Raw genomic sequence first — 15,929 nt, 5'->3', positions numbered from 1 at the left:
ATGATCATCGAGAATGAGCCCTCATTCATTATCAGCCTCTTTAGATGGGCCTTAAGACTCTTTAATTTTTTCTTTCTTCAGGAGCACATTTGCCTCCTGGCTTTCTGCCTGCCATGGGCGGTGTGCTCCCGGAGACTGACAAGCACGCTCCCATGCTGCTAGCAGGGCCAGCTTGGCCTCTGCAGTATCGGGCACAGAAGCTGGAGGGATCCAGCCATCCGGCCAACTTCAAAACAATGGTTGCAGGCCCTAAAGCAAGGGTGAGGAGCCTTCTTCCTGCCAAGGGCCATTCTGACATTTATGCCATCCTTCAGGGGCTGTACAAATTGCGAGGTAACTCCGCCCACAAAGTACGTCCTGACGGTGGCACTGGTGTCAGGATGTAATCTTTCACTGTAGGCGCCTTTGCTTTCAGTAGTGAACGCTGCAGCACTGTGGTCCCCATGGAATTGGGCCAGAGAAAAGGTCATCGCGGCCGTAAATGGCCAGAAGGCAAAGGGACAAGGCTCTCTTAACACCACAGGATCTTCATATTACTGATCTATTGGGGGTATGTGTATCCGTCAAGTTAAAGAAGCGATCCCGTGAAGATCTGTCTTCAGTAAATGTGTGTATATGTTCATGTAATGTAGTGTGAGTAGAATACTATACTCACCTATCGCCACCCTCTCCGCGATCCAGCGCCGTACTGCTCCGCTTCTCAGTGACGTCACCGCTCTTAAGACTCTCCGGGTCATGCTCCACTCTGTGTGATCTGAAAGTGGCTTTTACAATGTAAGTCTATGGAGAGACAGACCGAGGCCCTAGAAGCTTACTTTGTAAAAGAGACTTCCGACTGACGCATGGAGCATGGGGTAAGCCGGTCACACTGAACTGCGGTGACGTCACTGAGGAGCGGAGATGCGCTGGACCCAGAGAGTGGCGGTAGGAGAGTATAGTAATCCACTCACACTACATTACATGCACATATACACACATTTAATGAAGTAAAACACTTATGGGAGTGATTTCTTATTCTGCCATGACTAAGGTTTAACTACCCAAATGTGTTGGTGTGATCAAATGCTCCTGTTCCATTGTTACATTGAATAAAAGTGATGTTTTATTAGATATTCCTCCATTGTTCGGTCTTCTATTCTTTCTCCGTTAGCAAGTTATCACCGATCAATAGGATAGGGATTAAGTTACTGATCATGGAGTCCGACCATTGGGAGCCCCAGTTCCCAAGATATTCTCAAGAGTCCCATCTGAATGAAGCAAAGGTTGGGCATGTGCATCTCTTCTCCATTCATTGTCTATGAGACTCCTAAAGAAGGGGAAGTTATCCCCTATCTCCTATTGATAGGAAGTAAGTTATTAACCTGGTGCAAACCCTGTAATAAAGTCTTTAATGGAAAGATCACACAATATGCTAAGTGGCTGATCATTTATTCTAAAGCATGAAAAATCAATGGATCACCCTTGGATTACGCAGAATAAAGGCATCTTGGTAGCAGCAATCAACCGCAATGATGGCCGATTCTTGGGATATGTAATCAATTAGATTGGTGGGGACTTGACTCAGCATCCCGACACGTCAGCTGTTTGTTTATCAGGCACCGCTCTGAAGTTTCTCATTGTGCCTCTGGCTGGTTTTTCAACTAAAGCTTCATTTTCAGACACGTGTTCTATTTGTGATTATCACTGAAAGAACATATACGGTACCCATTATAGCATTATAGTCTATGGGAAGATTCACTTGCTCGGATTTGTTTGAGTACGGATTGTCCGAGCGAAATTGAAAACAAACAAACAAACAAAAAAACGTGTTTTTTTATCTGATATGAGGATCAATATGACCCAAATGGGTCCATAAAAAACCCAGGGAGAACGGATACCATTGTTGTGTCATCCAAGTCATGTCTCTTTTTTAATTGACAGGCGGAAGGTGCCTGGAAGTTTTCTGTCATTTTTTTTATCTAAGAAAAACAGACCTTTTTCATCAATGTGTTGGATCAGAGTTCCATCCATTTTACTCCATGTGTCTGTTTTTTACTTAAAGTGTAAGCATCATTTTAATTTTTATTAATCAATAATACACATGAAAATAAGCAACTTTGTAATTTATCTTATTAGGGAATTCTGTTTCTTTCTCCGCCAGGACTCATCATTTATTCTCAATATTCTCAATTCACAGGTAAAATGATAAGAGAAGACAGAATGATGAAAAAGGTCTGTTTCTTTCGCATATGAAAAAAAGAGGTGTGAATGCGGCCTGAGCGCAGTGACTGACACTTTGCTCTGTATAGTCCCTGCCAATCCTCGAAGCACCGAGCTGCACCTGGTGTACAACAAGGGGACAGAGCCTATGTGATAGGCGGCTGCACACTTCATCTGCTTATGTGGAAGGACAGGTCTGAGGCCACATTCACACACCATAATTTGACATAAAAAACAATAGAAGAGTTCAGCATGTATTTACAATTGTCTTTCTTGTTTGTGGTTCAGAACATGAATTACTGTGTAAAACAGCGCTGTGTGACTCTGCCCCACATCCCAAGTGTGCAGTTATTGCATCCAGCCTCGATGCTGTAACTGGGCTACACAGCTAATGACTGTACATTATCCAGTATGAGGTCAATGCTCGGCCTCAGATGCCGTGGACTCCACGCTACTGTCCGATGTAGCACAGAGATGGCCACGCGTGGGCTTACCCTCTCCGTATAGCAATTGTGCAGGGTGACTGCGTACATACCACCTTGTGTGCAAGCCGGGACATAGGGACCTTGATTTAGGGATCACTGATCTATTGACCCCACACAAGAAAAAAAAGGCAGAACTTGGTCATGAAAGGCTCCATGAAGCCAACCCCTGCCCCCATACCCTAAAGGCAGACATGGGCATCATACACTGGGGGGCTCTGCACTGTGACCTAGAAGAAACAGCTGCTTTGTCTGTGCCTTGTATTACATAGACGGTAATTCATCAGAATGGTGATCATGAGCAACTTCCTGCTGCTTCCTGACTGGTCGCAGCTTCCCAGAATCTCTTATTTAAAGGGGTTGGGAAGTGAGGATATTTAATCACCTCTCCATAGAATAGGAAACAACTGATGGATCGGTGGGCGCACTGATGGGAAGAACGGGCAGTTTAATCTCCATTATCCACATATGGAATGGACCGGCAGTGCGTCGCTTCATTTATTCTCTATGGGCGAAGTGGAAAAAGTGTCCCCTTCTGTAAATCCCCTGGATCAACATGTTAGGGCATGTTAGGTTAGGCTATGGGTTGAACTAGATGGACTTACAGTCTTCCTTCAACCTTAATAACTATGTAACTATGTAACTATGTAACTATGTAACTACGGTCCTGGTGGTTAGACCCCTCCAATCAGCAAGCTATCACCTTTTCTGGGGATAGGTGATAACCTATCCTCACTGGACAACCCCTTTTAGTGCGGTGCCCTCTTCCCTGCAGCAGCTCTCTGTGCGGCTGTGTCTGGTATAACGACTCAGCACCAATATTACATCTAGCTGTGGCTAACGGTGCGCTTTCACACTAGCGTCGTACGACGCAAAGTTGCCCGCAGGATGCATTTTTTCTCCATAGGGTTGCATTAGCGACGCATTGCGACACATTGCCACACATCGCATCCGTCGTGCGACGGATGCGTCGTGTTTTGGCGGACCGTCGGCACAAAAAAAGTTACATGTAACGTTTTCTTGTGCATTGTGTCCGCCATTTCCGACCGCGCATGCGCAGCCGGAACCCCGCCCCCGCTTCCCCGGACATCACAATGAGGCAGCGGATGCGTTGAAAAACTGCATCCGCTGCCTCCGTTGTGCTTTTTTTTCACAGCATGCGTCGGTACATCGGCACAACGCATTGCGTCGTGCCTCGTACGACGCTAGTGTGAAAGTAGCTTAATAAGGGTAAGTTCACACAGGGCGTTTTTCTTCTGCAGCAAAACCTGATCTACTTGGCAGGAAAGAAGCTTTGCCAAAAATGCAGGTGTAAGTGCGTTTTTTGGTGCGGTTTACCCACGTTTTTGGTGCATTTTTTCATGCATGTTTTTTTTCTCTTTGTGCATGCCAATAAAGTTGAGTGCACACAGAGAAAAAAAAACTTCCTGTAGAAGTGTAGATAGATAGAATGAATAGATAGATACAGTCAAACACTGTATTGTCGGTCTCCCCAATCAAGTGAATGGGGATCGGGTCCGCTCTGCTGGATGACAAGCTGCATGGACGCATCATGCACCCTGCCATCTAGATGTAGCAGAGCCGAGTGTGACGTCACATCCAGCTGTCCTTGACTTTTCTGTAGCAAATACGCTGCAAGAAAAGTCAACCTGCGTATTTGCAACATTTTTTCACCATCCATTCAAGTCAAAGAGTGGTAAACGCTGGAAAAACGCTGATAGAAGTGACATGCCCTATGTCCAAAAAACACTGCAAAGCACAAAATACTGATCACACAAAAAACCAATGTGTGTGCAAGAGATTTCTGAAATCTCATAGGCTTTGCTGGTACTGTAAAAAGCAGCTGAAAATTAGCATAATAAAACCGTAGCAAAACCGCCCTATGTGAACTTACCCTAACAATTTTACTGATATTTTGGATCCTGGGGGAAGGTGTCTATATTCTTTTTAGGATGAATGTCATCTATCTGAGAACCCTACCAAACGTCATGGCTTACCTAGCCTAATAAAGCCTCAGGACCAAGCAGATTTACATACACAGCGGGAGGAATATAAACGGTATTTATGGATCAAAGGTGGGGAGTCAAGGTGTATCAGAAGTACTGTTATAATGCATAGGTAACACTGAACTGAATGATATTTTTACATGATATGCCAAAAAAGTAGTGACAGATTCCCTTTAAGGAGGCACCAAATACAGAAGCAGAACACAAGAGACCCTATAAGCTGTAAATTGTACAGGTCATATAAGTATCATGGGGGTCTGACGCCCAGTCCCACCTCTCTAGGGCCGGTCACAGTGCACAACTACTCTCATCAAAAAATAAGCATTAATCATCTGGCCAATGAATAGGTGATAAATCTTAGATTTGTGGGATAGTGACTGCAGGAACCCCCACAAAGGGCAGACATGTCATTGGTGCAACCGCACAGGGGCCAAAGACATAAAGGGCCCATTTCCACCTCCACAGAAGGGGACATTGTGCATTATAATGAGCTATTGGACTGCATAGGGCCCATAACTGCTCTTACATAGGGGCCCTTTTCTGTGTCCTCCAGTTCCCTGTTCTGTTGCAGTTTTGCATGAGCAAGGGTCCTAGAAGTTGTCCCCTACTCGTTTATGGCTTAACTTTCTGACAGGTTATAAAATTAAAAACAAAAACAAGATCAGCCTGCTCACACGGCCGTGGTTAGCCTCAGCTGACGCTTTGTAGAACACTTCAGTGTAGGTTTGTGGTTTAATCACTTACACGTATATGTGGTGTATTAGTTTTCTGCCTCATACAGTATTTATTTCACTTGTAATGGTTTATATTTTATCAATGTGCAGCGATATATAGCTACATACTTTATTCACAGATTTTGTGCATTTGATGCATAGATGATGCCACATAACACGGGTAGATGTCATCGTTTTAGCCTCACTTAAAGGGGTTGTCCGATGAAAGAAAATTGTCACCTACAGTTATTGGCGATAACGTATTAATCGGTGGCAGTCCAACAGTTGGCACCTGCACCGATTGGGAGAATGGGAAGCTTTTATCCCCATTAGCATGTAGTGCACATGTGCACCTGGTACGCCATCCATCCGCCTTTTCCGGCAGCCCCATAGAGAATAAATGGAGCAGCAGTCCGGCATCCGATCTGTAACAGTGACAGAAGTGCCCAGTCAATGATAACAATCCCCCGTTCTGCCGATCAGTGCAAGTCCAAGAGCTCATACCCCACTAATAGCATGCTATCACCTATCTGGTGGTAATTTGGTTTAATCGGTCAAGCCCTGTAACTCAGTACTCCCAGGCATGCAGGTTGTCCCTAGATTGTAGAGTTGCATCTCCTCCAGTGGACCATTAGGACTAGTCCAGCGGTTGGTGGAGATTCACTTCCAAGTGTCACAGTAATGGCATGGATCATGGAAGCAGGCACCGGTCAGCTGCGCTCTCCGGGCAGGTCTCGGCACTCGTTACTACAGTTGACAACCAGGATACCTGCGTCCAGGACACAACCACAACTTCCTACTTCTTAATAACAGACAGAACATCCATTATACCACAGCGGGCACACATGCCACGCACAGGGCCTTGTGCACACCAACAATGAATCTACAATCCTAGCACATGGAAACTTAAACAGGTCCTGTCACTTCTTCTGACATGTCCGACTTTTGGAAATACTTTATTACTCCCAATAACATAACTCGGGAGCATCTTTCATAAACCTCCGCATTGTACTATTCCCGTTATTCCTTCTAGAAATGGATGAACTGACAACTGGGTGGTACGAGTTGGGGGTGTGTCCCCGACTTTAGCCAATCAGTGCCGACAGTCAGATTACATAGGAACACACCCGTTTGACAAGGGAGATGATAACACCCATCTGTCACTTTATGCATGAGATTCTAGGAGGAAGCGTACGCCGTGGCCTTCTAGGAACGTATACACCAGACAGACATGTTTGCGGAGCAGACAGCTCCCTGTAGACATGTTTGGGGTGGTCATCCAATGTTGGATCATTTACAGAAAATGTTTTACGAAACTTCCTCCACAGGTTTGACTTAGTGTTTTCCGCCTGCCAACCTGTACGTTATTAATCTGCTTTTGACTTCTCACCTGGCTGGGGTCAGTAGCCTTGAAGACATGGCAGGCCATCTCAGACTCTGGGTTGTCAGGCTGAGTCTTAATCAAGTAGGCAAAGTATGAGGGGTCCTGGGTATTGTGGATGAAGCGGGCAATGTGCTGTGCCTTGTGCTCAAAGATGAAGACCGCTGTGTTGCCACTGGCTCCATTCAAAGAGGGCACACAACGAAGGTGAGGGGCAACCACCAGGAGCTGGACCTCTCGACAAGGGGCCACACAGCCAGGAGGGTCTTGCCTTTCTGCACGCCTGCGGATCTCTGCCACCAGCCATGGCAGCATTGGTAAAGTTGTCCTTCGGTCTAGGGAAGCCCACCCAACATACCACAAGCGGAAGCTCTTCTCCCCCCTGGCAGTCCTGTCTGGGAGAGCTTGTTCCTCCAGCAGAGGGTGACATTGGTCTGCAGAACTTCTCCTCTCCATGGCTCCTCCAGCAGACAGTGTGGGCTGAGCGTGCTGTGGTGATCCTGCAGCCAGTGTGGGCACACTCTATGGAGAGGAGAGAAGCTGCTCCATAGGCAAGGCACGGTCCTAGAAGAAGGCAGAAGTGAGACGGCGGCAGCACAGCTCACAGCAGGCACAGCTCACAGCAGGCACATGGCAGCAGCAGGCTCCTGTACAGAGACAGTCTGCTGCCCACAGCCCTCCTCCCTCGTCATGACAGCTCCTGCAGCGCAGCGTCTCCCCTCCTCCTGCCTGCCCACTGCCTGCTGCCTGCCCACTGCCTGCCCAATGCCCACTGCCTGCACTGTCTCACCAATAGTCTGCAGCGTGCCGAGAATGACAGGAGGCTGCGCCAGTCCCAGGAACTGCTCACAGGGATCCCAGGAATCAGCCCGGCACCGAAGGGAAACCCCAGACTGCTACTGCTGCTGCGACAACAGCACACGCGCTGCTCCTCCCTGCCGCCGCCTCCCCTTCCTCTGAGAACCCCCCTCTGAACAACAACTTTTAGAGCCCCACTTACAGAATGCTGCAGTGCTATCCGGTGAGACCATGTGCGACTGCGGGGGTGTCCCTGTACCTGAGCTCTGCAGGATGGCAGGGTGCCTGAGGAGACTGTGGCTTCCTGTGTTATTGTCGCTTCACCATCTCCTACAGCACACGGCACAGTAATGCAGCTCTCTGTGATGGGGGTCCACAGTGGTCACAGGAGCTCAGTGATTCAGCCTCTGTCCTAGGCCTGTAATCAGTGCCATATACCATCCCCCCATAGAATGTTGGAAGAGACCTCCAGGGCCATTGTGTCCAACCTCCTGCTCAAGGCAAGATTAAACCACCTCAGACAGATGTCTGTCCAGCCTCTGCTTGAAGACTTCCATTGAAGGAGAACTCACCACCTCTCATGGCAGCTGTTCCACTCATTGATCACCCTCACTGTCAAAAAGTTGTTTCTAATATCTAATCTGCATCTTCTCCCTTTCAGTTTTATTCAATTGCTTCTCTGTTTCCATGTGCAACTGAGAATAAGGGCTCATACAACATATATGGGAGCAGGATGAGAGGACATACAGTGGGGAAAAAAGTATTTAGCCAGCGACCAATTGTGCAAGTTCTCCCACTCAAAAAGATGGGAGAGGCCTGTAATTGATATGATAGGTAGACCACAACTATGAGAGTCAAAATGAGAAAACAAATCCAGAAAATCACCTCGTCTGATTTGTCAAGATTTATTTTGAAAATTATGGTGGAAAATAAGTATTTGGTCATTAACAAAAGTTCATCTCAATATTTTGTTATATATTCTTTTTTGGCAATGACAGTGGTCAAACGTTTTCTGTAAGTCTTCACAAGGTTGCCACACACTGTTGTTGGTATGTTGGCCCATTCCTCCATGCAGATCTCCTCTAGAGCAGTGATGTTTTGGTCCTGTCGCTGGGAACACAAACTTTCAACTTGTAAAGGTTTTCTATGGGGTTGATATCTGGAGACTTGCCCAGTCCTCTCTTCGACACATGGCCTCCTCATCCCCATCTTGGTATGCATGCTCCTCTCATCCCTAGCCTGGTAGGCATGTCGCCCTTATCCCTAGCGTGGTAGAAACGCCCCCCTCATCCATATCCTGATATGCAGGGCCCCCATCTTCGTCCTGGTATGTATGGACCCATCCTTATCCAGGTATGATTGGAAAAAATCCTAATCCGCCATCCGTGTGAGCGGGGACCAGGGACGTAGTTGTGGCTGAGAGTGTCTGCGTATCCACGCCTTGGCCTCCTGCCACATGAAAACAGTGTCCCCTTTTTAGCGTACCTTCAGCTACATCATCAACACCATCAGGGTCCCATCTGAGTGGCCGAAGTTCTGCGACCTCTTGAAGCTCATCAAGAGAGTGCAAATCAGTCATCAAAGCAAAAGGTGGCTACTTTGAAGAACCTAGACTATAAGACATAATTTCAGTTGTTTCACACTTTTTTGTTAAGTATATAATTCCACATATGCTAATTCATAGTTTTGATGCCGTCAGTGTGAATGTACAATTTTCATAGTCATGAAAATACAGAAAAATCTTTAAGGCTACGTTCACATTAGCGTTGTGCGACGCAGCGTCGGGCGCCGCTGCGTCGCCGCATGCGTCATGCACCCCTATATTTAACATGGGGGCGCATGGACATGCGTTTTGCGACGCATGCGGTTTTTTGGCCGCAAGCGTTGGGCGCAGAAAACGCAGCATGTTGCATTTTTTTTGCGTCCAAATTTCGGCAAAAAAAGGCGCATGCGTCACAAAACGCAGCGTTTTTGCGTGCGTTTTGTTGCGTTTTTGTTTGCATTGTGCATTGCGTCTCCGACGCAACATCGCACAGCGCAAATGTGAACATAGCCTAAATGAGAAGGTGTGTCCAAACTTTTGGTCTGTACTGTACATTAGATACTGTGCATCTAAGCCCATCCAGTGTGATACACTCCTCTTTGCTCAGTATCTAATCCCATCATGTGATAAACTACACTGAGCCCTGTAGCTAATCCCAGGGTGTTACTCTAAGCGTATCTAATCGCACATGTGATACACTCCACGTATCTAAGGGTACCGTCTCACAGTGGCACTTTGGTAGCTACGACGGCACGATCCATGACGCTCCAGTATCGCTCCAGCGTCGTAGACTGCGGTCACACTTCGCAATGCACGGCGCTGGAGCGATAATTTCATGACGTATTTGCGATGTAGAAGTCGTACGGGACAGTACGATAAACAATATATACAGTATACAATATCGTGCACACCTTTGTTACACGATGCGATCATGCCGCCACAGCGGGACACTTGACGACGAAATAAAGTTTCAAACGATCTGCTACGACGTACGATTCTCAGCGGGGTCCCTGATCGCAGTAGCGTGTCAGAGACAGCGAGATCGTATGGATATCGCTGGAACGTCACGGATCGTGCTGTCGTAGCGACCAAAGTGCCACTGTGAGACGGTACCCTAACCCAAGGTTATGATACAGCGAGCAGCACCAACTAACAGAATCTGCGCTGACAGCCGTCCTCAGTGACACTGTCTAGTTGTTAGTAACACTTTGCAGTCACCAACAAAATGGCTCCTCACTGTGATCCTAAATGTCATCCTCTCTTATCTTGTTACACCCAGAAGGGGAGGAGAGGAGACGTCACATGTGTGATCAGGCCCCGCCCACATTTACTGCAATCGTAATGTGAGCCAGTTGTACGTTTTCAGGACAAATGTCAGCAGCTGCTCCCCCTAGTGTGTAAAAGTGGAAATGTCAAACCTTTTTACATTATTTTTCATTTTACTTTAAAAAATTATTATATATGTTTTATGAATTAAAACATTAATAATTTAAATTTTTTCAATTGTTGATTCTTTTTTATTTTGTGACACTTTCAAAGCGAAAGAATGGTAGCAATGTAAACTACAGCTAGCCCCACAAAAAACGCCTTCATGAAGCTACACTGATGGAAAAATATTAATAATAAGGTATGATTCATTTGTTCAGATTGGTCTACCGCCTCAACGCATTAACCTAATGATCCCTGTGTGGCCTATCATAAAAAAACAAACAAAAAAAAACCCATAATCAGGTTCCTTGCATCGTGTTCTCATACACTTTATTCAGTTAATAGCCCTCTGTGTCTGTACTGCTACATACTTAGGCAGTTAACTGGTTCATGCAGCTTTACATGAACACCCGAGCCTTACACTATGGCTGGTCCAAATAAGCAATTGTTACCATCCACCTCTCGTGTCTCCCCTTTTCCTCATAGTTTGTAAGCTTGCGAGCAGCAGGGCCCTCATTCCTCCTGGTATCTGTTTTGAACTGTGATTTCTGTTATGCTGTAATGTCTATTGTCTGTACAAGTCCCCTCTATAATTTGTAAAGCACTGCGGAATATGTTGGCGCTATATAAATAAAAATTATTATTATTATTATTATTATGATTCTCGCTACACGGTGAGGCAAAAAAAAGTTTTTATCTTTTTAAAATTATTTTATAAAAGTATAATATAATGAAAACTATGTAAAACTGTTATTTTCATAAGAATGCTGAAACAAAAATATATATTTACTTTGTAATTTTTATTTCACAGTTAACGTCTTGATATAAATGTAACCCTTTTCTGCCATCTGACGTACTATCCCGTCCATGTGCCATGGGCCCGTCTGACCATAGACGGTATAGTATGTCATCGGTGATCGGCCACGCTCACGCGGGGTGTGTGGCCAATCGCGGCCGGTTGTCAGCTGATTCCGATCACGGACCGCTCCCGGCACTTTAACCCTCGGAACACTGTGATCAAACAAGATAACCTCCGGAACACTGTGATCAAACAACAATTAGCGATGGTAAGAACACCTGGCAGTTTAGTATTTATGGGGACATATGAGATTAGATCATGTACAAGTAAGCCCCCAGAAGAAGCCCACGCAAAACGCTCGTCGGGGCGATGTGTGCGGAACCCCTTACAGCCATGGGTAAGAGGATTAATATTATGTGACTAGGTTGTGGCCTGATGTTCAGTCTTTGGATAAATACCTCACTTGAGGTTACACTGCATCTATGCTGACGGGTTTTCAGATCCATTATTGCACTGTCACTTTATTTTGATATCGATTGGACCCATTACTGCACTGTCACTTTATATTCACGTGTATGGAAGCAATATCTTTTCCTCTTGCACTTGCGTAGTGGTGTTGTACTTTTGCTGCACCTGTTTTCCCTTGCTATAATTCTGTCACTGGGAAATTATGCCAGTAATATGAAAGCGCCTTTTTTGTTTTAATTATAATAAAATTTTGTGATAAAATTATTCCTTGGTGGAAGTATTACTCTATTCTCTTTGCATGTCTATGATCAAACAAGATCGCAGTGTTCCGATGCCGGCAGAGGCATAGAGAAGCATCGCGCAGGGAGGGGGCTCCCTGCATGCTTCCCTCTGTACAACGCAATGTAATTGCGTTTTTTATTGAGGTTCTCCTTTCAGACCCCTGGCTCCAAGATGGTCGCGGGGTTCTTTTGGGTCCTGCAGAGAGGTGGCTTCTCAGTGCGTGCTGAGAGCAGGCACCAGCAACTTCCTTCACTGTCAGATTGCTTATCTGATACAGTGCAGTGCAACGATCTGACTTTATATAGTGATGTCCCATCCTAGGACAATGTGAAAAAGTTTAAAAAAAAATTAGCATGTGTAAAATTATTTTTTTTGAAAATTCCTAAATAAAGGAAAAAAAATAAATATTTTTCCAATAAATACATTTCTTTATGTAAATAAAAAAACAAACAATAAAAGTACACATATTTAGTATCGCTGCATCCGTAACGACCCGACCTATAAAACTGTCCCATTAGTTAACCCGTTTAGTGAACCTCATAAAAAAACAAGGCTAAAAAAGAATGATCATCATACCTCCGAACAAAAAGTGGAATAATACGCGATCAAAAAGACGGATATAAATAAACATGGTATTTTGAAAATTTCATCTTGTCCTGCAAAAAACAAGCCACAATATAGCATTATCAGCGAAAAAATTTAAAAGTTATAGCTCTCAGAATAAAGCGATGTGAAAATAATTATTTTTTATATAAAATAGTTTTTATTGTATAAAAGTGGCAAAACATAAAAAAATATGTAACAATGATTAGCGGTTTGTGAGTGGAGCACTAGCAGGAGTCCCAAGAAGGGGAAGATAGGCACCCGAATCTCCGGAGCTCCAGCCAGATACCCCCAGCGGGGAAGTTGCTTGCAAGTAAAAAAGGAAAACCGGTCACAGGAGCGCCTGAAGAAGACGGCGTATGCCGTTGAAACGCGTTATGGTTCAACCCAAACTGGTGTCTGTGTCCTCTATCCTGCGCTCCTGTGACCGGTTTTCCTTTTTCAGTTGCAAAACATAAAAAAATGACATAAATGAGGTATCGCTGTAATCATACTAACCTGCAGAATAAAACTGCTTTATCAATTTTACCACACGCTGAACGGTATAAACGCCCCCCCAAAGAAATTCATGAATTGCTGGGTTTTGTTCCAAAAATTATAATAAAAAACTATCAAAAAATGTCATGTGCCCGAAAATGGTGCCACTAAAAACGTCAACTCGTCGCTCAAAAAACAAGACCTCACATGACTCTGTGGGCCAAAATATGGAAAAATTATAGCTCTCAAAATGTGGTGAAACTATTTTTTGCAATAAAAAGCATCTTTTAGCAGCTGCCAAACATAAAAACCCGTTATAAGTAGTAAATCAAACCCCCCTTTATCACCCCGTTAGTTAGGGAAAAATAATAAAATAAAAAAAATGTATTTTCATTTTCCCATTAGGGTTATGGTAAGGGTTAGGGCTAAAGTTAGGGTTAAGGTTGGGGCTATAGTTAGGGTTAGGGTTGGGGCTAAAGTTAGGGTTAGGATTAGGGTTGGGATTAGGGTTAGGTTTGTGGTTAGGGTTATGGTTAGGGCTGGGATAAGGGATAGGGGTGTGTTGGGGTTAGGGTTGGAGATAGATTTGGGGGGTCGCCACCGTTTAGGCACATTAGGGGCTCTCCAAATGCGACATGGTGTTTGATCTCAATTCCAGACAATTCTGCATTGAAAAAGTCAAACGGTGCTCCTTCCCTTCTGAGCTCTGCTGTGCGCCCAAAAAGTGATTTACCCCCACATATGGGGTATCAGCGTACTCAGGACAAATTGCACAACAACTTTTGGTGTCCAATTTCTACTGTTACCCTTGGGAAAATAAAAAATTGGGGGCAAAAATATCATTTTTTGTGAAAAAACATGATTTTTTATTTTTACGGTTCTACATTATAAACTTCTGTGAAGCACTTAGGGGTTCAACGTGCTCACCACATATCTAGATAAGTTCCTTAGGGAGTCTACTTTCCAAAATGGTATCACTTGTGGGGGGTTTCCACTGTTTAGGCACATTAGGGGCTCTCCAAACGCGACATAGCGTCCTATCTCAATTCCAGCCAATTTTGCATTGAAAAGTCAAACGGCGCTCCTTCCCTTCCAAGCTCTGCCGTGCGCCCAAACAGTGGTTCCCCCCCACATATGCGGTATCTGCGTACTCAGGACAAATTTTACAACAACTTTTGGGGTCCAATTTCTCCTGTTACCCTTGGTAAAATAAAACAAATTAGATCTGAAGTAAATTTTTTGTTAAACAAAGTTAAATGTTCATTTTTTTTAAACATTCCAAAAATTCCTGTGAAGCACATGAAGAGTTAATAAACTTCTTAGGCCAGTCTCACACGTACAGATAATTCCGGTACCGGAAAAATCGGTGCCGGAGTTATCCGTGTCCGTGTGTCCGTGAGCTCACGTGGCACATCAGTGTGGCACACGTGCGGCAGCCGTGTGCCACCCGTGTGCCGACTGGGTACCACACGGACCGTGCAGGAGACAGCGCTACAGTAAGCGCTGTCCCCTGCTTTGGGTGCTGAAGCCGCCATTCATCCCTTCTCTCCAGCAGCATTCGCTGGAGAGAAGGAATGAAAAATTATTCTTTTTTTATTTTTTTGGCGGTTGAAATAAAGTTCCCAGTAACCAACCCCCTCCCACCCCCTGTGCGCCCACCTGCTGGAAATAAAATACTCACCCAGCTCCCTCGATGCTTCCTCTCAGCGCCGCAGCTTTTCCTGTATGAGCGGTCACGTGGTGCCGCTCATTACGGTGATGAATATGCGGCTCCACCCCTATGGGAGGTGGAGCCGCATGTTACCGGGAACTTTATTTCAACCGCCAAAAAAATTTAAAAAAAAAGATTTTTCATTCCTTCTCTCCAGCGAACGCTGCTGGAGAGAAGAAATGAATGGCCGCTTCAGCACCACAAGCTTACTGTAGCGCTGTCTCCTGCACAGCACATGGATGCTGTCCGTGTGCGGTACGTGTTTTACACGGACCCATTGACTTTAATGGGTCCGTGTGATCCGTGCGCTCCCACGAACACTGACATGTCTCCGTGTTTTGCAAACGGACACACGGTCCGTGAAAACACGCTGACATGTGCAGAGACACATTGATTTTAATGTGTCTACGTGAGTCAGTGTCTCCGGTACGTGAGAAAACTGTCACCACACGTACCGGAGCCACTGACGTGTGAAGCAGGCCTTAAATGTGGTTTTGAGCACCCTGAGGGGTGCAGTTTTTAGAACTGTGTCACTTTTGGGTATTTTCTATCATATAGAGCCCTCAAAGTGACTTCAACTGTGATGTGGTCCCTAAAAAAAAAATGGTGTTGTAAAAATGAGAAATTGCTGGTCAACTTTTAACCCTTATAACCTCCTAACAAAAAAAATGTTGGTTCCAAAATTGTGCTGATGTAAAGTAGACATGTGGGAAATGTTATTTATTAAGTATTTTATGTGACATATCTCTGTGATTTAAGGGCATGAAAATTCAAAGTTGGAAAATTGCGAAATTTTCCAAATTTTTGCCAAATTTCCATTTTTTTCACAAATAAATGCAAGGAAATTTTAGCACAAACATGAAGTACAATATGTCACAAGAAAACAATGTCAGACTCATCGGGATCCATGCAAGCATTCCAGAGTTATAACCTCATAAAGGGACAGTGGTCAGAATTGTAAAAATTGGCCCAGTCATTAACATGCAAACCATCCTTGGGGGTTAAACACAGCTGGACTCTAATGGAGGCGTAGAACCAT

General features: G+C 44.9%; 1 protein-coding gene across 2 annotated transcripts in view; it reads right to left on the bottom strand.

Annotated features, from left to right (window-relative positions):
- Positions 1-7,664, bottom strand: part of TBC1D4 (TBC1 domain family member 4) — a 208,737-nt gene extending 201,073 nt beyond the window's left edge. The window contains exons 1-2 of one of the 2 annotated variants that reach the window (XM_077297240.1): positions 7,572-7,664; positions 6,791-7,345 (exon numbers count right to left, since the gene is read on the bottom strand). In XM_077297240.1, coding sequence (XP_077153355.1) covers positions 6,791-7,237 — 447 coding nt within the window. In that variant the 5' untranslated portion in view covers positions 7,238-7,345; positions 7,572-7,664. Of the gene's footprint in view, positions 1-6,790; positions 7,509-7,571 lie in introns of those variants that run through there. The other variant, XM_077297242.1, reaches the window with a different exon arrangement.
- Between the last annotated feature and the right edge of the window lie 8,265 nt (positions 7,665-15,929).

Source organism: Ranitomeya variabilis, chromosome 3, assembly GCF_051348905.1.
Source record: "Ranitomeya variabilis isolate aRanVar5 chromosome 3, aRanVar5.hap1, whole genome shotgun sequence".
Taxonomy (NCBI): domain Eukaryota; kingdom Metazoa; phylum Chordata; class Amphibia; order Anura; family Dendrobatidae; genus Ranitomeya; species Ranitomeya variabilis.
Note: the sequence above shows the minus strand (reverse complement) of the source record. Positions and strands in the feature narration are given on the sequence as shown.